Raw genomic sequence first — 24,421 nt, forward strand, 5'->3', positions numbered from 1 at the left:
TGTCCTCCTCATTTCTGTTCATGATGAGTCTGCAATTAAGCATCGATATTAAAATATGTTTTAAGTTCAAAAATTCCAGTGGTAGAGAGATCTGTACCTTATTAACACTCTATTCACTTTGGAGGTTTTGCTGTAAGTATATGCTTCTTATAATATTTCATGTACCCAGATTTGATATTTATTTTAAACAAACATTTAAACCACCAATGGAGTATTGCATCCAATGATGCACTGATCCTTTCTTTATAATACTACAGTATAAAATGTGTTAAAGTGAGCATGCCCTGATGGTTCTTCTGTCAGTTCTTGACAAATATATCAAAATAAAAAAAATCTGAAGAAAGCAGTATTCGGTTGAAGTGCGTCAATAAGCCCATGGTGATGATCTCTTTTATGTTGCAAATAAGTAGATGTTCTTCTAATCTGTGCTGTATTCTGGTTTTACTTTCTGGCCACCTGATGCCAGGAATTTTTATTAGAAGTCTGAATTAAGCAGAGAGAAAAATAGGACCAAATCTTTTTGCCCATTTTCTCCTCATGGCAGCACTTGCCTATTCCGATTGCAGAGGGCATATTTTACTGGCCTAAAAAAAATCCAAGACTCCTGTGGCAGGGCCTGAGCATTTGTAGGGTCTTCAACAATGCACTGAAGAAGCTCCACCCTGAAACTTCGACAGCCACCCAAGCTGTGCTCCAGTTTTGTAGGCTGTTAAATTCATAATTGGGCATTGGATGATGTTTAAAAATTATTTTAAAGATGCAGTAAATAATTAAAACAAACTTCAATATTTTCTTTGGTAAAATGTGAAAATAATGCATTTATAAATAATTATAAAAATCAAACAAAAGCAATTTTTAAAAAAACTTGAATACTGCAGCTCTACAGTCCCTACTGAAATTACTGGGATCACTGAATTTGTGGTAGATCCAATCTGACCCAGGATCCAAATGGCAATTCCTCTGTGCAACTACTGAGGAATCTAAGTAAGATGGAGCTTCCCTACTAGACACCATGTGGAGTCCAGCAGCAGAGCAAACCAACAGATTCAGTGTTCCAAATAGGGGCACATTGGAAGTAGGATCAGGAATAGGTCATTGGCATCCCCTCCCCTCCCCCAATAGGTTCTACCGTTCAGCAAGATCATGGCTGATTTACTGCCTCTGGCACTATTTTTCTGGTCTCTCCCTTGATTCCCTTAGCATCCAGTAATCAATCAATTTCTGTTTTGAATGCAGTCATTGACTAAGTCTCCACAGCCTGCTATGGTAGACAATTCCAAAGATTCACCACCTCTAGAGTGAAAGAAATATCACTTCTTATTAGCTTGAAATGGCCTCCTCATTATTTTGGGATTGTGACCTCTAATTCTGGACTCTTCAGCTTGGGGAAATAGCCTCCCTGCATCTACCTTATTGAGCACTCCCTGAATCTTGTGCATTTTAATAAGGTCACCTCTCATTCTTCTAAGAACATTGAGGCCTTACCTACCCAATTTCTCCTTGTGTGACAGATCCACCATCCCAGAAACCAGACTGGTGAATCTTAGCTTCACATCTTCTATAGCAGGTATACGCATTTTCAGAATCAGGTTTATTATCACTGACATATGTCGTGAAATTTCTTGTTTCGCGTCAACAATACAGTGCAAGACATAAAATCTATTATGTTACAAAAATAAATAGTACAAAAGAGGAGTAACGAGGTGTTCATGGACTGTTCCAAAATCTGATGGCGGAGGGGGAGAAGCTGTTCCTGAAACATTGTGTGGGTCTTCAGGCTCCTGTACCACCTCCTCAATGGTAGAAACCTGAAGAGGGCATGACCAAAATTTACACCAGGTGTGGTTTCTCTATGCCCCTGTAGAGGAGTAAGACATTCTTCTCTTGTACTCAAATCCTGTAGCAAAAAAAGGCAATAAACCGATACCAATATACCAACATAAAATTTGCCTTCTGAATTGCCAGCAGCATACAGGCTTTCAGTAACTTGTATACTAGGACATCCAGGTTACTTTGCCTCATCAACATTTCCCAACCTCACACCATTTAAAAAAAACTTGACATTTCAGTTTGTTTTCTAACAAATTGAAAAACTTCAGTTTTTTCATATGGCTCTTCATCTGGCATGTTGTAGCCCACTCACTTAGCTTATCTATATCCCTTTGAAGTGCCTTAGCATCCACACATTCTCGCTTGGTTTTGCATCATCAACATTGGGGATATTATTTCAGCCTCATGGCCAAATTGTTGATAAAGATTGTAAATAGTTGGGGCCCAAGAACCAAACTCTACTCCACTTGTCACAGCCTGCCAACCTGAGAGGTATCTGTTTATTCCTACTCTTGGTTGCAGGACAGACAGAAGCAGACAGAAAACTCTAGTGTTATCTACAATTCCATGTGTTCCAATCTTGTTGATTTACTTGCTGTGTTACACCTTGAAAGTCTTCAAAAATCCAAATCGCATCTACTGGTCGCCCCTCATCTACTCTACAAGATGCACGCTAAAAGAATTCCAATTTTCCCTTTCATAAATTCATGTCAAGCTTGCTCAATTATATTATTTTTAAATTAATTTTTATCACATCATTTATAATTGATTCCAATATTTCCCAACAACTGCTTTGGAACTTCTGAAACTTTGGAAGATAATAACCAAAACCTCCGTCACCACCTCTTTTAAGACTCTAGGATGTGTCAGATTCTTGGGATTAATCAGTTTTCAGTTCATTAGATTCTCCAGTATTACTTTAATTTCCTAACTTCCACTAGTTCCTTTGGTTTTCCATTATTCCTGGGAGTTTTTATGTATCATTCACAAAGGCACACACGTGTAATTCTTCTGCTATTTCCTTATTTCTCATTGTAGATTTTCCTTTCTCTATCTTTGAAGGACCCACATATGCCCTCACTAGTCTTTTACTTTATATATGTAGGAGCTCTCACAATGTGTATTTTTTCTTGCTAGTTCACTCTCAAATTCAGTTTTCCATTTTCAATTCCTCCTTCTCCTTTGCTAATTTCTAAAATGTTCCCAATCCCTAGGCTTGCTGCTCCTTCTGGTAATATAAGCCTTTCCTTAGATTTGGTGCTGTTTTTAACTTTTTCTCTGTTCCATGGTTAGAGTAGTTTTCCTGTTGTGTTTTTGTGCCTTTAAGAAATATGTATTTGTAAATCTGCCAGTAAGATCAGGACATCATGTCTGTTGATACATGGAAGTCCTTCCATTTGGACCTTGTGTGATATTCCAGTTTTTGATTGTGTTGGCCCACTGCCAAAGATATTGTTCTCACAAATGCTCTGGTCATCTCTTCAACCTTGCTCAACCAAGGATCACCATGACATTGCTTGTTGACCAGGTGATTCTATGGAACTGTACATAATTATGTGTGTTTCTCTTGTTATTCTTCACATTTTCTGCTACATCTGTAGTATTGTGAATTCATGAATTAAATTATAGATCAAACAACAAATTGTTTCAGTTTTCATAGTTTTTTGGTTAATCCAGGTTGTTTTTCTACAAAACTAAAGGGTTTAAATTCTAACATCATTCATCATGTGCCAATTATCTTTGCAACGATACAACTTAGTTTGTTGTACTTAACAGGTCTTATTAAAAAGTATTCTTCACTTTTAAAATTATGATTTCAACCTTGTATGTTTTATGCAGTGTGTTACATTTTAATATTTGATTTTTATCTATTTATTATCTTTGCATTCAGTAGTGATCTTATTTTAGGTAATGTTTGTTGTATCCACTCATCTAATGCAGCAACTGCCCGACATTAAATTTTAATGTGAGTGGGAATTCTGAGTGGGAATTAGCCTTCAATAAATTGGCAATTGATCAGAGGTGTATTTATATCTGATTCAGTTGATGTGGATGTATTGCTATCTTTAAAATTTGATTTGCATGAGTAGTACAAAATGCCAGCATTTCATTTATCACACAGTTCACATGACTTTTTGGAAAATTTATCAAAGCCACTGATGTCAACAGCCTGAGGGGAAAAAAGGTGCAAAGGTTTTGTTTTTCCTGCGAATGTCTGTTGCAAGAGGTATTTGATTTCATCAGGTTGATAGCTGTATCAGACTGCCTGAAATTTGCATCCTTTTGTTATGTTCATTCTGGGACTTTGGAGACATATGCAGAGGAAAAGGTAGTGTAAGCATATGACTGATATTTATTCTAAACAAACTGAAAGGGAAGAGAATAATTAGTTAAAATTGTGCTTAAGGCACAACAGTTAATGGAAAGCTAAAAGATGTTCTTAAACCACTGGAGAAAAATAAGAGATGTTAAAGGTAAATATTCATGTAGAAGCACAGTTTAGAATACACAGCCCAAGTAAGTGTTGCTTGAACAATCACCCTGAGTACAAAGAAACAATTGATATGAATTGCAAGAGTAAATTCAACTTGAACAATAAATATGGCGAACATTCCTGGCCTCTACCATTTTCCTATTTTGTTTGTACACCTGTCCTAAGGTCTACAGGAAAGTTAGAAAAATGGGAAAAGGGAAGGAATAGTCTTAGAGTTTCAAGCATGAAATCACTTCAGAGAAAAGAGAGAATATAACAAGTGAACAACAGACAATGGAGACTTTATGGGTATGATTTAAAAAAAATAGAAAATCATTTAACTGTGACCATTAAACATGGAGGATATTGGAAATTGTCAGAACTCTTTTGTGGAGAGAGTTCTGAAACAACTTTTCAGATAAATGATCTTTCACCATTGTCAATAATCACCAAAACTAGAAAATGTTAGGGAGGTGGGGAAGAGGACAAAGAGAATATTTGTTATAGGGTGGAGACCAGGAAACATGGAATGGCTGAGAAGCCTTATTCACTGCAAGTGATTTTATTTATTTTTCCTTTTTTTGACTTTCTTCATCTATTTTTGTTGAACTCCAAGTGACATGTAACATCTCTACAGCACCTCTGTTTTTTTCCCTCTTCCACCCTCTATTCTGTTTATATTCAATTCCTACCTTTACCTCTAGACATTGTCTGCAATTAACAAGCCTTCACCACCCTCTCTCAGCTAGTACCAGCACCACATGGCTCTCAATCTCTCTGGTCTCCACCATATCACAGCCATTCCCTTTATTCTCCCCAGCCCCTTTTCTGCAACTTAGGGAAAAATGGATAGCCAGAAGCAATGTGGGCCCATTTTAAAACCAACTATCAGTGATATTATAAATTATTTTTGCAAAATAGGTATGTTAGAAAATTACATTTTATCAGTATGTACTGTCAAGGATGAGAACTACAGGTCATACATTTATATAAATATTACTGAGAGCTGAATTTTCAAAATTAATAAAAGTAAATTAATGACAATGAAAAACATAATGATACTTAAATTGAGACAACTCTCCAAGATTGGATAGTTTCCATCCCAGGGTTTCAGGGAAGGAGGTGAAAATATTGAGATGCTCTAACGATAATCTAAGCTCTGTTTATTTAAAAGCTGAACCTTTAAGTTGCAAAGGGAACGTATGGCAGGACCCTTAAGAACACTGATGTGTGGAGGGATCTTGGGGTCCAAGTCATTAGCTGCCTGAAAGTGGTAACACGTAGATGGGGTGGTAAAGAAGGCATATGGTAAGCTTGCCTTCATTGGTCTGGGCATTGAGTACAGGATTCAGGAAGTCATGTTGCAGCTGTATAAAACTTTGGTAAGGCCACATTTGGAGCAGTTCTGGTCACCCCATTACAGAAAGGACATGGAGATTTTGAAGAGGGTGGAGAGGAGGTTCAGCAGGATGCTCCCCAGATTCAAGAGTATTAGCCATAAGGAGAGGTTGAACGAACTTGGATTGTTTTCTCTGGAGCGTTGGAGGCTGAGGGAGGACCTGATTGAAGTTTATATAATTATGAGATAACATAGATAGGCTAGATAGAGTATTTTTCCCAGGGTAGGAGTGTCAAATACTAGAGGGCATAGCTTTAAGGTGAGAGAGGGAGAGTTTAAGGGAGATGTACAGGGTAAGTTTTTTACACAGAGAGTAACAAGCACCTGAAATGTGCTGCCAGGGGTGGTGGTGGAAGCAGACACAGTAGTGGCTTTTAAGAGGCTGTTAGACACTTGAACATGAAGGGAATGTAGAGATATGGATCTTGCACAGGCAGATGGGATTAGTTTTGTTTGGAATTATGGTTGGCACAGACATTGAGGGCTGAAGGGCCTGTTCCTGTGCTGCAGTATTCTATGTTCTAATTGGCAAACTTGTTACTTAAGGTGAAAGAGAAAACCAGGAAAATTACCAAAGTATATATTTAATAATAGAGAACATCTTAAACATTTTCAGCCGATTAGGGAATGCTAGCATGGATGTGTAAAAACTTCTCGCTCTTCTTAGGCAATGCCTCAAGGTTGCAAAAGCAGAATCATTTCTGAGAAACCTGATTGAAATTTATGTAAATTAGTGGGTAGGGGAATATTTAAGAACATTATTTATATGGTTTTTCAGAAAGCATTGAATATAGTCCCACACATAGACAATTGGCTAATGTGAACTCAGTAGATTAAAGGCAAATTGTTATCTTGATTGGAAAATTGGCTGAGTGACAGAAGACAGAGAATAGGGATAATGAGCATTTAATCAAATTGGCAAGGCAAGTTGTGTTCCACAAAGATATTAGTTGGGATCCCAGCTATTTACCATATGGAAAAACAACTTAATGGAGTGAATGAAATTGACAAATCCAAGATCATTGATGAATCAGGGCAGGCAGCATTGCATTGTAAAATGCTCAAGAAATATTGATAGATTATGTGACTAGGCAGAGCTGGCAATGAATTGCAATGTAAGCAAAAGGGGTCATGGAACTTAGAGCCTAAAGAGAGTATTTTAAGATGAAAGGTTAGAACCAAAGTCAAACAATGTAGGTCTCTGTACACAGATCACTAAGATGTCATGAAAGTTGCAGAAAATAATCAAGCTTGCTAATGGAATTTAGGCCTTTTTAGAAGTCTGGAAAATAAGTGGGTTTGAAGTTATCCAACAGCTATACAAAGCTCTGATTTTATCATTGCAATAACATTATGAGTAGTTATGGACCCCATAACTTAACAAGGATATTTTGACCTTGATTTTCCTGTTGGTGAAATTGCAGTGTTCACCTTATAGCATTACAAAACTGACAGCAACTCCTGGAGTCAGTACATGTGCAGTCAGTACTGGAATCCAGAAGTCACTGTTGGTGATAACCAGCTCATCCATAGAATGCACTGTTTTGCAGCCTACACCATAATCTCTGCAGATTGATGAAAAATTCAAGTACTTATGAACTACAGGAAGTCCCCGGGTTACGAACAAGTTCCGTTTTTGAGACTGTTCGTAACCCGATTTTGTCTGTAACTCGGAACGGTGTCCACACACGCACACTTGGCCCGGGGATTGCGGCCGTGCATGGCCCCAGCCGCACATGCGCACTTGGCCCGGTGTTCCTCGGCCACACGTGCGCACTTGGCCCGGGGTACCACCGCCATGGTAGGATCGGGGGCCGGGCCCACTTATGAACCGAAGGTCATTAAGACCACGAAGGTCGGTTCGTATGTACGGGCGTTCATAAGTCGGGGACTTCCTGTATTTTCAAAGTAAATTGTTGTGAAAATGTTATTCTTTGTTGCGTGAGGTATAAATGAGATGTTAATGGTTTACCAGGTCATTTAGTAAACCTTTGTCTCTAGACATAATGGACTGTAATTGCCTCAGATAAATACTTCAAAATATAATTAGTTGTATCAAGTTTGATCATTTGATCCATTCTTAATTTTGTTCCGTAAAACTTTTCAAAGTGAGTTAAATATTGTAATGTTACTTCCTGATTATGATGCTAGTGAGAATTATTCAGTTTAGTTGATTGCTCACCCAAGCCAAGAATCTCCATGAATCTCAGCTTTTAACTTTGAAAATAGTCCAATGCCACCAGGGTCACCACATCTTTGTAGGTAGCCTTCAATGAACTTAACATTAAACACTGCATTTTTGTCTCTGACCATAAAATTCTTTGAGAGGATGTTAGCCAGGGTTATAAAGGTTAAATAACAAGGATAGATTACAGAAATTAGAGTTGGATTTCCCAGATATGAGAAAGTTATAGGATAATTTCATCACAGTTTTTCAAGCAGTTAAATATTTCCACTGTTTGTGGAGCCCAGGTTTCGGAGTGTTTGTCCTATGCTTAAAGCCAGAAGCAATTTCAGATAATTTTATGAGTGAAGCTAGGAAACACTTCTACCTGCTCAGGATAACTGAATTGTGGAACTTTTCAAAAAACAGGAATTGATGCCATGTCAATCGTTAATTTAAGTCTGTCTGATAGATTTTTGTGAACCAAAGCTTTAACGGATAAGGAAGGAAGGCAGTTGTATAAAATCAGATCACATGTTAGGCATCATTATCATTGGATGGGGTGGCAAGCTCAAGGGGCTAAATGGCGTGATCTTCCTATTAAATTTACTTCATATCTTTTTGTTTGCCTAATTCACAAGAATTCATAACACAAAAGGCTCAACGCCATCAAGAACAAAGCGGCCTGTTTGAGTGGAACCCCATACACCAGTCTGCACATTCCTACCCTCCACTACCAATACATGCACAAAATGCACTGAGTATAGTTATTGACCAATGACAGCACCTCCCAAACCCACAACCTCCCCACCAAGAAGGATGAGGGTTCAGGTGCATGGAAACACTACCACCAAGTCACCCAACATCTGACTTGGAAATTTATTGCTGTTCCTCCTTCTTCAAGTTAAGTTCTGGAATTCCTCGCCGAACTTCACCAGAAGGCAGCAGTGGTACAAGTGGAAAATGGTTCACTGCCATTTTCACCAGGACATATAGGAATGAGTAATGAATGCTGGTTTTGTCTGAGATGCCCAGATCCAGAAAAGGCATTTTAAACATTTACATTTGAATACAAATATTCATATCTAATTACCATCATTATAAGATAATTTAAATCAATTCAGTAAGCAACATTATGCTGGAACCTCCATGCCATAGCCTTTTCTGCATTGGGCAAAAATTAGAAAGATATCTTCATGTAAACCAATGTATTTACCGTCACTGAAACTGCAAGTAATTGATATAATTATTTAATCTGCTATTACTGAGCATAAGTGTAATTTTTGTAAAAGGCTGAATAGTTACCATACTCATCAACTTTGATTGCAAACATCAATATGGAAATTAGTAAAGAAAATTATTACAAGCAAAGTTATTGCTGTTTGTGTATAAGAGTTTCGGAAAGGGTGGTCCCTAAAATGTCTTCTCAGAAATAGAATATATGGCATTTACACTGCTAACTCTCTTGCTAAGTGGTTTATTAATTTATACAGAATGCACTTGAAACCAAACTAAGTTTTACTGTCACTCGCTTATTATTTCTATTAGAAATTATAAATAAATTTAAAGCTTGTTAAGTGGTTTACATTAAGGTATTTTGAATTATTTAGAGACTACGTCTTGTCTTTGTTCCATAATAGACTTAGTATCACAAATTTTGCAAGATCACATAATTTAATTTGCTTCCTGCTCTTTTACAGTGTCATTCAGGATAAATTCTGCGGCATTGTAAACATTTGTGTGGAAGCACTGCATGATGTCTTGTCAGAGGATCCAGACACAGGAACTTACAAAGAGTAAGTAAACAGTTCTGTCTGTGACCATGAATAAATTTGTAATTATAGCAAATTCAATTACATACACTTCATGTATTGGAAACCTTGGGATGGAATTGAATAAAACAAGGCAGATTTTAATAGCAGACAGTTTATCTAAAATACCAGGCTAATGTCCAAGAAACAAATTACCTGAGGCCTTGCATAAGCTTCTGTACATGGATTCATCTGTCACTGTCCTTATTGCCACTGGACATTAATTGATAGGCTTGCAACTGAATAATTAGTTTGTGTTTTATAAATAAGTAAGTACTTTGGGAGAAATTCCTCTGTTAATTCATTTTGATCCCGTTTACCCCTTGGGAATATCACATATATCAAGTTTTTATTTAATAGCAATCGAAAAAGCACATCTCTGTGACTGATTATAGCTTAGTTGGGATTAATCCGACCTAACTCCAAACTGATTGCATGACTCTTGCATTGAATAAAAACCAAACATTTTACATTGAACTACAGCAAAAACAAATTAATTGTGACCATATTTTTAGGAGACCTATTTAGAGATATGAGGTGGCTTAATTTTGATAATGCACTATATTTGATTATACCAAGAAACATTATTACAGCTGTGAAACACTATGCGGTGTTATCTGCCTGTATTTTCATTAGTTCCATTGTTTTCATTTAACATGTACATTTAAAACTGGATTAATGCAGCAGTAGGTGGTTTAATAGCTGCAACTGCTATAACCAACATTGAAGAATATATGTTATAAGTTTTCATTTCTCAGTGCACAATTTATAATGGAAGAATAACATTGTGTGAGTTAGTTAATTAATGAAAGAGCTAATTGGCCAATCTAATTGACTTCATTATGGCTAGCCTCATTAAGTGTAAAAAGCACCTCATATTTTTCAAAAATTTAATTTTAAATCACATGACAAAGAAATAATTTTCAAACATTACGTAGAAATAGAACAGCACAGCAGTGGACAGGCCATTCAGCCCAGGATGTTGTGCCAATATTTATGCCAGTTTATACTAAATGCCCTCTTCCTCTGTATCATTACATATATTGAAGTATTTCAAAAATTTAATTATTTTCGAAAATTTCAATGCCATAGGTGTTTTTGTTGTCAGAACGTTTGGAAATGATTCATTTCTCTCTCACCAAGCTACAGTAGCAATCTACATGTTTGGCTAAATCATTTAAAGACCTGCTCAACTAGGCATATGAAGGGAATTTTCTTGAATTCTGGCTAAAGTTCTTGTTTCTTGTAATTACATTTTGCTTCATGCATCACTTGGTTTTACTTGGTAGTCAGCTATTTCTGCTTGCCCCAACCCTCCAGTATTTACATTAATAATTACTCTCTGCCACTGTATTAAAGACCAAGGAAGGAGTTTATTTGGTGGTATGATCAGGAGGATGATTCCATGAATATTTTTGTCCATATCTATCCCTAGCTCAGGACCTGCCTTTACAGACCGGACATAAGCTGATGATATGGAGAAGTTTCAGCAGATGGCAGGATTCTCCTGAACATAGGGTTGCACTTGATAGTCAATCCTCTGACCTACATGAACAGAGATAGTTTGAACTCAAATAATATTCAAAAGTTGACCTCCAAAGCATGATTAAATGGTTGAAATGTCCTGCATCAAGGAAGCATCCACACATCGTTCCATGGTGAATGGCTTACTTGACAGAGGGAGATGGGAGTAGACCAGAGCTAACATACAAATCCATGGCTGTTGAAAACACTGAGATGTTATCTGACAGCACAAAAATAAGCTCTGTTTGGAAATCTGAACTGTGAGGTATTTCTATCATTATTATAAAATGTCATTTTTATAATTCTCATTCAGGGTCTGGCCTTTCCTGGCCAGGTTGATATCTATTGTTCATCCTTTGTGCTGTGAGGATGTGTACATGAGTTGCCTTCCTTCATCACTGCAATCCATGCTCTAAAAGTATTCCACTGTTCTGTTAGGAAAAGGTTTCCAGTGGTGTGATACAACAAAGTAGGCTGGCAGGCCAGTCTGTTTCAGAGGGCTGGTTCATTAGGTGAGATCGGGTAAGGAAAACAGGTTTCCTTTACCAAAGGATATTAGTAAACTATTTGAGTTTTTTTGACAGTCTGACAACGTTCTGGTGACTTTCAATGACGTCAACTTTTTGTTTTGAAAAATGTATTCAAATTCTCACTGCCATCATACCTGTTAAACATTTTTCTTAAATGATTAATCCAACTTCTCGATCGCTAGCCTGGTAGCAACATTACTGTTTCTATGCTCTATATTTGATGACTCATTGAATGGTTACAGCACAGAAGGGGGCTATTCATTGTGTCCACACCAGCAACTCACTAGTTGCACCTTCTCCATAGCCTTGGAAATTTTTCCTCACCATATTTATCTAGTTTCCTCATGAAGGCCAGAATGGAACCTGCCTCTACTACATCAACAGGCAGTACATTCCAGATTCCAACTAAATTTTGCATAAAAAAGTTTTCCCTCTTAATTCTCCTCCCCTTTAGACCTGTGACCCGTCTACAAGAACAGCCTCCCATTATCTGCTCTATCCAGATGGCTCATAATTTTATATTCTAATAGATCTCCCCTCAGTCTTTTCTTCCCTTAAAAAATTCTCAGCCTCTCCAATTTATTGTAATTGTTGTCCTTCATCCCAGCAACCATTAACATAAATCTTCTCCGGACCTGCTCCAGTTTCTCCACATCCATTTTGCATTGCGATAACCAGAATGGAATGTAACACTTCAGCCAAGTCCAGACCAGATTTCTTTCACAATTTAGTATGACTTCCCTACTTTTAGTACTCTATGCCTCTTGATAAAACTCAGAATTATGTATGGCTTATTAACTGCTTTCTCAACCTGTCCTGCCACTTTAAATGACTTGTGCACCCATAAGCCCAGACCCTTTGTTCCTGCAGCTCATCTAGAACAGTATCCTTTATTCTATATTGCCTCTGTCATCCTAACAATCTGCACCACCTCACAGTTCTATGCATTAAATTTCTTCTGCTGCCCAACTGCCCTGTCAGCCAGTTTATATCCTGCTGTGATTTATCAATATCTTCTTCACAGTCTACTATACAAGTTTTGTATCACCTACAAATTTAGAAATTGTGGCTTCACCCTCAAATCTAGCTCATTGTAATTACAAAATAAATTTTTATTAAGAAATCTTTCTCGGATTTGTTTTTGGATGGAGGCATTACCAATAAGGTCAGAACCTACTGCACATCAATAATTACCCTGTAGCAGGTGATAATGAGTTTGAGAAAGAGAGACAGAGTGCAAGCAAAGGAATTTAAAATCTATGAAATGCAAAGTCATAAAATGACTAAAAGAGAGAGAAAAACTGCACTTGGACTCACCTGATGGGCATTTTCTACAGCTCTGCAATTTGAAGGTTTTACATTTCTTTGCTTGTGTTCTTTCTTGCTAACTTCCCCTCGTTAAGCTATCATCTGGTTGACCTCATCTGCAGCTTATCCCCAAGGCAGTCTCGGCCTCACACTATCAGGGATGCTCCTTTTGTTTTACCCAAACATCCCTCACCCTCTCCGCAATTTAAGACAAATTAGTTTTGTCTCTTTCCCACTTTCTAACACAGCGTTTGGATCTGAAACATCAACTTAGTTTTCTTTTTCTACAGATGCTGCCTGACCTGCTGAGTGTTTCCAATGTTTTCAGTCTTTATTTCAGGTTTCCATTATCTGCAACTTTTCGATTTCCGCTGTTAATGTTGGTCTTGTAAATCATTTCATAGGAACCCAATAGCTTATTTTTCATTCAATGTGAAACTTTGGTCAGGATTGTGCTGTGTTATGCTGACAGCTATCCATAGAATTTTTGTGAAAATTCCAAACTTAATGGTTGAGCTCTGATGACAGTTTCCCAATTGTGATCTATTCCTTGGCTTTACATTGGAGTCTGATGGTGCAGTGAGAACCTGCTGAGATTCCCAGCATTACATTGGGTGCTCTGCCCTCCAATCCCATGCTATGTTGCACATGGCACAGGATCAATTAGCCCATTCATTTGAACAGATATTTGCAAGGCTGTGGAGATGAAAGTTAATTCATTATTTATCTTTGATTTAGTACGTTTATTTGGTGAAGATATGAAGTATTTCAAGTAGGTTTTATTTTTAAATAATTAATTTTTAAATTGTTTTAGTAGAATCATGGAACATTATGATACATGAGATAATTCAGCACGTTCTATCTATGGTGGTCAATAAAGTTCTCCCAAACTTAATACTACCTTCCGTCTCTATTGGTCATGGCTCTTCAACTTACATCAAAGTATTTTTATTTACCTATGACGACTGAAGAAAAAACTTCCTCATTTCCCTTCTACTCCTTCTACCAATTACTTTGAACATATACCCCCTGGGTTTTAACTCTTCTGCTAAGGGATATAAATGCTTCGTACTAATTCTGCGTAGACCCCTCATAACTTTATAAAGCTCATTTAAGTTTTTCCTCAGACTTCTCTGTTCCAAAGGAAAAAACAAAAACAGCTCATCCAATCTTTCCTCAGCTAAAATTTTCCAATCCTGGCACCATCCACACTTGCTCCAGTGCAATCACATCTTTCCTGTAATGTTGTGACAAGAACTTTCCTCAGCATTTAAGTTATGCTAATTTGCATTGTCTGCATTTCTATTATACCCCCCTTATATTTACTGCTTTGGATAATAAAAAAAGCATTCTGAATACTCTTTTAACTGCCTTATTGATCTACTCTGTTAATTTCTGGGCATACACTATTGTGTCCCCTTGTTCCAATACCACTAAATATTCCCCTATTACTGTATATTCTGCTTGCCTTGTTGCACCTTCCCAAATGCATTACTTATCTGGATTAAATTCCAATTGTAATTTTTCTGCCCTGCAGCCCAATTTTCTATATTTTCCTGCAATCTAAAGCTTTTCTCCTCACTGTCAACCACACGAATGATTTTTGTAACATCTGAAAATGTCTTTATCATGTCCCCTACATTTAACTCTAAATCAATAATATATATTACAAAAAGCAAAGCACAAGTGCTATACCCTGGGGAACTCTTGTAACAAAAGACCAGTTAACCATTATTCCTTGCCTCCTGCAACTAAGCTGATTTTGGATGAAATTTGCAACACTTCCTTGAATTTCATGGGCTTTTGCATTTTTGACCCGCCTGCAGGTGGGTTCTTGTAACAGCCATGCTACAATATTTTGATTGTATTTTGTTCATTTTTTAGTAGTTTTTAAATATTCTGAATATCAGCAACATTCAGATTATCTGTCTGTCAAAGGCTTCCAAAGGAGTTTCATAGGTGAGACTTGCTTAGGGTATTTTTGCTCAGCTCCAGTGAGATTTGAACTAGCAAAGTTGGTCTTTCTGATCTGAAGACAGTACATTTGTGAGAAGGGAACACAAGAAAATAAGGGCAGGAGTAGGCCACTCGGCCCCTTGAGCCCATCCCATCATTCAATATTATCATGGCTGATCTATGCTGGCCTCCACTTCTCTTCTACGCCAGATCCCCCTAATCCTTAACTCCTCGATCTTTCTGATATTTTTCTATCTATGAGAGATCATGAGTGGTAGGGCCATCTCAGGAAAATCTGGGCCATTACCTCCAGCAACTCAGAACCTGACAGGTCAAAATTTTTGAACTTAAACTTAATTATAACTATACATATGGAGGCCATTCACTCCATTGATTGATACCAGCACACAGGGGAGTAATCCCATTAGTTTCATTACCCGTCTCATTATTTTCCCGCACCCTGCAACTTATTCTCTCTCTCCCATGCTCATCAACTCCTTTCTTATTTCTTTCGCTATTAATCTACACTAAAGAGTAAATTGCAGTAGCCATTAACCTACCAGCATGACTCTGGGATGTGGGAGGAAACTGGAGCAAAGGAAATCCATGGAGAACGTTCAGATTCCACACAGATTAGCATGCAAGGTCAAGATCAAGTCTAGGTCCCTGGAATTGTGAGGTAGCAGCATTAACTGCTATGCCAGTGTGCTCTCCTAATTTCATACTTAAAATCCCACCCTTATTGTAATGAAGTCAGAAAGGTGATGAGGAACCATAAGAGTACAGTAGCTGGACCAAACATTTCAAGAAAATGATCAGATAAAATTCTGTGAAGAACCTGTGGCTTAAAGTGTTCTTGTTTTTAAGTACTCTAACCTTATGGGAGAAATAAACCAAGCATGCATCTGTGAAGCAAAGTGTCACTTTTATTGCAAAGGATTTGTTTACCTGATAAATTAAAATACTATTGTATAACCAGATTTATTAATCACAAGGCTGATTTGATAAAATCGTTGGTTAGGCCTTGCTGGAAGACAATCTTTAGAATAAAATGAAAGCCTTAGAAAAGGTTTAAGCCTTAGAAAAGCCTTAGAATTCTCCAGATATGCAGTGCTTTATGGAGAAACTAGAGAAGATGGGGTTTCCTCTAGAAGCAGAAGAGGTTAACTGAAAATTTACTGGAGCCGTTCAGAATCCTGAAGGGTATATAATGAAAAGCTGCTTCCAGTGACAAAATGCTCAGAAATATGCTAGAGAATGAGGAATAATAACAAATTTGAGGGAGACATAGGCAGACTGGTGAAATTTAATGCATGCTATTGTGAAGCTATGCATTTTGATAGGAAGGATGAGCAGGGACCATGTAAAATAAAAGTTACTATTTTAATGCAGGAACAAAAATCATTAAAGGTGGAGGGCAAGTTGAAAATATTTAAAATGGCAGGTATGTTTCTTGCCTTTATTGATGGAGGAACATAATGCAAAAGCAAAGAAATTATACTGAATCTTTTCATAAAACCTTTTGGGTTTTATTGGAATATTGTATTTAATTCCCCTCATCATATTTTCAGAAAGAATGTCAAGGTCTTGAAGAAGGTCTGGAAGAAATTTACCAGACAGACCCCAGGGTTGAAGGGTTTGGATGATGTAGAAAACTGGTGGTGTGCTCCTTAGAGCACAGAGATTAAAAGGTGATTTGGTAGAGATATTCGAAATCCTGAAAACTTTTGACAAATAAATAAAGGTGAACTGCTGCGAGTAGACAAAGACAAACCATTATTGAGATTGCAAAACAAACAATGTGATTCCAAAGAATGTTTGTTAATTATTTATTATAATTCTGGAACTAAGGGCTGGCCAATTAGGAATCAGGCAAGGGGAAATTTCATTCAAAGGGTTGAGAATCTGCAGAATCCAGTGTTACAGAATTGATGAATATGGTTGTGCTTTAAAGGACAGATTTGATAGAAGTAAATTGCATGGGAATTACCCATGAATTTATTGATTGATGAAGTAGACTCAATACTTATCATTTTATTTATGTTGTTCAAAGCAGGCCATTCATTATTAATGGTTTTGATGGTGCACGCAAGCTTCTATGGATCCTCTTTCATTCAATGCTGTTAAGTTACCCTTCCAATCTTTTCTCCCATTTGTGTTTATCCACATTCTTCTTAACTGCATCTATGCTATTTCCCCCAAATATGTACTACCATTTTCCACATTCTTACCGCACTTTCCATTAGGAATTTATGATCAAGGAAGTTCACTAACTGCACTTTGGGTTGGTGCATTTCCTGTATTATGAATTCATTATACACTTCATTAAGTAAGGGTTTGATGGTGCATAGTGTGTGGAAAATATGAAATTGTTTGTTGCATTAAAAATAAAATAGAAGCATAATAGCTAAATGGTGAGAGATTCTAGAGCTCAGAGATGAAGAGGTATCTGGGTATCTTAGCTCATGCTTTTCAAAGGCAAGTATGCATGTAAACTAAGTAAATTAGGGAAGTTACCAGAATATTACTGTTTATTGTGAGGGAAATTGAAATCAGAAGTAGGCAGGTTATGCTTCAGGTTTATAGGGCAGTGAACACAGTACTGGTCTCCTAATTTAAGGATGGATGTAAATGCACTGAAGGTAATTCAGAGACTGTTTACTAGACAAATACCCAGAATATGTGGGTTGTTTTGTGAGAAGCCGTTGGACGAGCCAAATTTGTATGCACTGGTGGTTAGAAGAGTGAGAAGGAACTTGATATATCAAGTCCTGTGGGGTCTTTACAGAGTGGATATGAGGGGAATGTTTCCTCTTGTGGGTCGCTGTTTAGAAATAAGAGGCTGCCTATTTAAAATAGAAATGAGGCGAAATGAGGTTTTACATTCAGGGGTTATGAGTCTTTGGAACACTCTTCCTCATAGGGCAATCTTTAGACATTTTCAAAAATGAGTTGGATAGCTTCTTGTTTAGCAAGGAATGAAAGATTACTGAGAGTAGCATAGAGTGTAGATTTGCCTTGCTCAAGGTGATGAGTAGCTTACTGCAACTCCTGCTCCTAACTTGAATGTTCCTTACTAGATTTATTAGTGTTGTTCATTTTTTTTGTCTCTTCCTACCACATTGGAATAGTGTCTGTCTCTGCCCTCAACAGACTCAATGACTTGCATCAGATTACTGCTCCAGGTACTCCTTTCTGGAGAGAAGAGCATTAGTCTGCTTAATTATAACCTGATCTTTGTGAATTATTTTTGTATCTTTATCTCCTTTATATAACATGGGGACCAGAACCGTGTGCATGACTCTCAAATGACATTTAACCAATGTGCTATTCAAGTTTAAAAATCTTTCTTTCAATCTACAAAGGTTATTTTACCTTCTAGTCTGTAACTCTGTGCTGCATGTTTCATTCTACAAGTGTCTTATGGTTCTTACGGCCACAAAGAAATAAACCAAAACAGCTTAGTTTCTATGAATTGCATTTAAAGCTGTTAAAAATCTCTTTCCTCCCCATTCTGTGAATCATCAATTTATCTTTGTTCCTGAATAGACATTTTTATGAGTCTACAGATCACTGTAATGTTTAAGTGGAATTGGTGAATAGCTTGCCTAAGAAAAAAATCTTTATTTGCTTGTGCTTAGATCTCATTTTGCAGCTGAAGAATATAATTGATAATGCCTGGTGCATTTGTATGTAATTGTTGTTTACCCTCCCAAAAAAATAATCATTTAATCTCCTCCACAGTTTCTTACTGATTCATTATTCATTTTTCTACCTCCAAGTAACCACAGATCCACCCTAGATCCATTCTGATCACACAACTACTGGAACTAAACTGCCTTTAATTATCCAATCCAAATTTTCTCCAATTTTACAAGTTCTGTCACATAATCAGCAATATGCTAATGGAATGCATACCAATTTTTCATGTCCAATTAATATGTGTTGTAAAGCCTTATAGTGTAGAGCTCAATAATGAAAACACTTCTTGTGCATATCCTTGTAATCTTGTTTGTCTACTGATGGTCAGTATTCCTTAGGCCGTTGCAACATCGTCACTATATTAAACACATCAGCATTCACAAATATGAGCAGGAATCCAATCGAAGCTGGTGTCTCCACATTTTCCCCACTCCTCCTACCAGTAAAGTCAGAAAATTAGCATTGGTTAGAAAAAAAAATCCTGTCTTGTATTGATATAAATAATTATACTTAGTGGGACCAGAACTGGATAGACCAAGCTAGGGTGACGCAGAATGTTGCAGAGTACACACAAAGTGACACTCTTATTTACACATCAATGCTATAAACTATAAAACTGTTCAAAAACATTGCTGTCCTATTTTGTCAAAAATGCTCCCATTTTGGTTAAACTGTAGCAAGAACCTGTTAAACATATTCTAAGAAAGGACAATCAAATCAAATTGCTGTACTCAGATGCATTAAGATATCTATCATTTATCCACACTTGGTTTGTTGAATTCTGCTTATGTTATTACATACCTGTGATTAAATATAATCATTCTGATCACTGGAACTTCTACAGCATTGTTAAAGACTTGTGTTAATTCCTTAAACATAGCTGTATGGTGATATCACATTTTGAGGAGCAGAAAGTAAGTGAAGATGAAGAACCCCCAACTGAACAAGACAAGAGGAAAAAGCTGGTAAGTAGTTATTTTACATTCTGTCATTGAGTTAGTGCTGTTAAAGACAGTAATAACTGAGAGATGCAAGGATTAAAACATTAACAAACCAACAAGATACTCATCATGTATCTCACACGAATGTGTGACTCTTGTGCCCCTTGGGCCTGTAATTATTAAACAGCCTTGTCCATTTGGGTTTTAGTCATTTGTGAGCCTTCAGAGTGAGTGCCTTGGGGAAAATGGACACTTGGCAGTGATTCTACTCAAGAGATATATTGTGCTTGACCATTCTTTTGTATGTTTTGCTGCTCAGATTAAGACAAGCCAAAGGTGGAAGCATGGGAGTAAGGTCTTTGGTTCTCCATTTGTTACAGATTGGTGTGTAGCGCTCAGAGTTTTCAAATAAATGCTATTAATTAGAGAAAAGAGACTCTTAGATAGACACATAATGATAGAAAAATAGGGGGGCTATGTGGGAGGGAAGGGGTAGATAGACCTTAGAGCAGGATAAATGTCCGCACAACATTGTGGGCCGAAGGACCTGTACTATGTTCTAACCTATTCAATCATGCCTTGCCACCACTCATGACTGACTAGAGCTCAATAAGGCCATATCCCAGCTAAAATCAACAAGGTTAGGGGAACAAATGATATCCCCTCTGAAGTCCTAAATCTATGCAATCAAGACCTCCAGTCGCAGGTAGTACAGCTGTCTCATGGCTCATGGCTCCAGTGACTGGGTTTGATTCTGACCTTCAGTGCTGTCTGTGTAGAGTGTGTATGTTCTCACAGTGACAGCGTGGGTTTCCTCTGGGTGCTCTGGTTTCCTCCCATGTCCCAAAGATGTGCCAGTTGTCAGGTTGATTTTACAGTTACTCGCCCTCAGTATAGATGGTTGGAAGGAGGATCAGAGGTTATTTATGGGCATGTGTGAGAGAATAAGTTACAGGAAAGTAAGTGGGAGGAGGATTGATAGGAATGCTCTGAAAAGTGGCAGAGACTTGATGGGCTATCCTGCCTCCTTTTATGTCATAAGGAAATGTGAAATCTTCAGAAGTAAAAGGAAATAATTCACCCTGTGATGACTCAACTTCAAAACCTAAGTCACCAGTTGAGTTACAATATGAAGGCAATTCTGTATTTGTGCGCACTTGGATGCCATCATTAACTCGCTAACTAAATCATATGAGAGGATGGGCCTTACACTCAACATCCACGGCAAAAGTTTTCTTTCAACCTGTTCTCACTGTACAGCAATGCCCTCCAGGAATAAAGGTCCTTAGTGAGACTCTGGAAAACAAATACTACTTAACTTACCTTGGTAGTCATCTATCAGTGAAGACAGACATGGATGATGAAATTCACCATCATCTTCAGGGCACCAGTACAGTCTTTATTCACTTAAGGAAAAGAGTATTTGAAGATCAAGGTCTCTAACCTGCCAAAAGTGAATGGCAAAACTTGCAAAAGATTCTAAGTTTATTTGTAGGTAATTCCTTCAAAGGTTAAAGGAAGTTGCAAAGGGATTTTGTTAGGTTGTGAGATTTGGAATTCAATATGAGAAGTTTTCTATTTAGTTATTTTATAAAAAAACACTTTTATTCGGATGGAAATGGGATAATGCTGAGGAAGAATGAAGGGATTTAAGATTGTCTGTCACAGAATATTAAGGACATCATTTTGGGTTGGTAAAGCTATAAAAAAGCTAATGGAATCTGAGCTTCTGTCACAAGAAATTTTTAAGAGTGTTTATGCAAGATCACCATAAAATCTTAATAAGATCTCAGTAAGAAAACGATGTTCCATTTTGTGGTCATAAGAAAAATAATTGCTTTAGTAATGGTACATTAATTTTGCTTTTTGTCCGGTTAACAATTCACAGTGATGTCATTAACTGAGCTTTTAATTTTCATTGTACAGGAATAAAATGCTTCAATAATGCAGAAAAATATGTATTTCCTCAGCATTTGAAATTTGGTTATTTATTAAAATAATCTATTAAGTGTATTTGGTACAATGCTGATTCACTTATGACAACACAAAAATTTAAGAAATTGCTTTTTTAATTAGAACTAGTTTGAAAGTAGCTAAAATTATGACGTTGGATGGAAGCAGACTTCAGCAGTTCAGGAATATTTGAACAAGCACCTAAGCTACAAGATTATGCCAGTATCCTCAGAGATCTTTGGAGGAAAAGTCATGCTGCAGGTAATGCAGCTGTCTTGCAGCTTCTGTGGCCTGGGTTTGATTTTCACTTCATTGTTGTCTATGTGGAGGTTGTATGTTCTCCTTGTATTGGGGCTCTGGTTTTCTCCCACATCCCAGCACATGCTAGCTGTTAGTTTAATTGTAAAATTACCCCTAGAGGAGAGGGGTAGCAAGAGAATCAGTAGGAGGTGTGCATAGAAGTATGAGTTGCAGGGAAATGAATAGGATTGATAGGATTTCTTTGAGCGCTAGCGTAGACTCAATGGGCCAAATGACCTTCTTCAATATTGTGAGGAACTGAAAAGCATGAATATGAGGGTATCATTCCCTCAGTTTAAACTTCGGGGCCAACCTGCAGAACAAGTAAAACAATATTTAAAAGAAACTTCTTCCAGAAAGTACAAGTAAGTTTGTAAGTTGTAAATGAAAATAGAACAATTGCAAATCTGAAATAAAGATAGAAAATGCTGAAAACAGCAGACCGGGTGTTGCAAAGAATGGTCTTCAGCCTGGAAAGTAAACTCTGTTTTTCACAGATGTTGCTGACCCGCTGAGTGTTTTCTTATTTTTTTTCTTTTGATTTAGCTTTTTTAGGTTGACATTTAAAAAGACAGTGAAAGGTGTCTTTATTATTAATTAATCTAATTAAAGTATTTAATTTAATTATTTTATTTAATTAGATAAATAAATAGTTACACCCTTAACTATGCATCAGTATTTTATAACAGAAAAAGAGCTTGTTGGTTCCTAATCTGTTCCTTCTGTTTGCCAAAGAGAAACAGCATCTGTTACATTAGTTCTTTACAGATCTTGGGTTTTGCTATTGTTCAGTTACATATTGGGCTGAAGTTAAAATATTGCAATAAAGTCATAGAAAGATACAGTACAGAGGCAAACCCTTCAGTCTACACTGACCATTAACCACCCATTTACACTTATTCTATGTTAATCCAATTTTTTTAATTCTCCCCAGATTCTACCACTCACTTACATACTAGGAGCAATTTACAATGGCCAATTAACCTAACAGCCAACCCGTCTTTTTGATGTGGGAGGATACTGGTGTGCCTAAAGGAAACCCATGCAGTCATAGGGAGAATGTGTAAATTCCACACAGACAGCACACAAGGTCAGGATTGAACATGGGTCTTTAGCGCTGTAAGGCAGCAGCTCTATTAGTTGCGCTACTGTGCTGCAATACATGAGCTATTTAACCAAGTGACCAGTGACTCTGATCCTGGAAAATGTAAAAGAGGAAAATACAAGTATTGACGACTTTGCTTTCACTGTTCCCACTCTAGCTAAATTGCACTTTTCACAACAAAGCTGTTTTCACAAACAATTTTGACAAAAATGTCTTCAGGAGCAAATATCATAATAAATTATTTTTAAAACGTTGGATTATTTCATTGTTGATTTATACCGGGATAATTGTTATGTGTGTATGTTTAAATATTACATTTGCATTTGAATACACCTACCACAATATTTTAACACAAATAGCCTAATTTCAAACAGTTATGAAATGCACATAATATTGATTATATTTCTGCATTGTTTTCTTGTATTTTTTCTGCACCGTCAAATTCAAGCTCCAATTAATGGCAGCATCATACATGGCCAGCCTGTCAAAATGCAATTAAATTGTGCTGCTTCAAGTTTTTTTTCTTTCTCACGCAGAGAATCTTTTAAAGGCATTCATCAGGCAAGCTGATCTGTAAGCTAAACAAAAAGATCTTTTTTATTTTTTGTTTGGATGTGGGCATTGCTGGCATGGCCAGCATGTATTGCACATCCAAACTGCCCATGAGAAGATGGTGTGAGCCATCTTCTTAAATAGTTGCAGTCCTTCAGATGAAGGTACTCCGATGATGTTGTACAGCTGGGAGTTCCAGGATTTAGACTCACTGGCAGTGAAGGATCAGCGTTATATTTCCAGGTCAGCGTGCAGCTTGGAGGGGAACCTGCAGTTGGTGGTGTTGAGGGAGGAAGGTCATTGACAAAGCCAATACTGTTCCCATTGTATACACATGTAATGGATTTTTATTCTTTACATAATTTCATTACGTTCTGATTAGGTAGAAGGATCTATTGAGTTTAATTTAGGGAAGAAAAAGACGCACAAGACCTTTTTACTACAAGGGTACTAAAGCATTTGCATTTCTCTTTTTAGCATGTGAAAATCTAAAACCTGAAGAGCACTATGAGATTTCCATCATCATGACATGTATTTAAATTCACTTTAGTCATTGTGCTTTATATTTTTAAAGGCAGGTTTGTAAAATACATTTTCATGGGAATGTTCCTCATGTAATACTGAGGGATTTATTTGTCATGCATAAAACTCCTTTACAATGTTAACTATTTTGGGAACATAGAACACTACAGCACAGTACGGGCCCTTCAGCCCATGATGTTGTGCTGACCTATAAACACCTACTCCCGATCAATTTAACCCTTCCCTCCTACACAGCCCATAACCCTCCATTTTTCTTACATTCATGTGCCTATCTAAGAGACTTTTAAATGCCCCTATTGTATCAGCCTCTACCACCACCCCGGCAGTGCG

The 24,421-nt window shown here is 37.2% G+C and overlaps 1 protein-coding gene across 1 annotated transcript in view; it reads left to right on the forward strand.

Annotated features, from left to right (window-relative positions):
- ipo11 (importin 11) overlaps positions 1–24,421 on the forward strand; it is a 325,504-nt gene that overhangs the window by 234,083 nt on the left and 67,000 nt on the right. The window contains exons 28-29 of the mRNA XM_052010436.1: positions 9,567–9,662; positions 19,578–19,662. Of these exons, the coding sequence (XP_051866396.1) occupies positions 9,567–9,662; positions 19,578–19,662 (181 nt within the window). The remainder of the gene's footprint in view (positions 1–9,566; positions 9,663–19,577; positions 19,663–24,421) is intronic.

The sequence above is a fragment of the Pristis pectinata genome, chromosome 2, assembly GCF_009764475.1.
Source record: "Pristis pectinata isolate sPriPec2 chromosome 2, sPriPec2.1.pri, whole genome shotgun sequence".
Taxonomy (NCBI): domain Eukaryota; kingdom Metazoa; phylum Chordata; class Chondrichthyes; order Rhinopristiformes; family Pristidae; genus Pristis; species Pristis pectinata.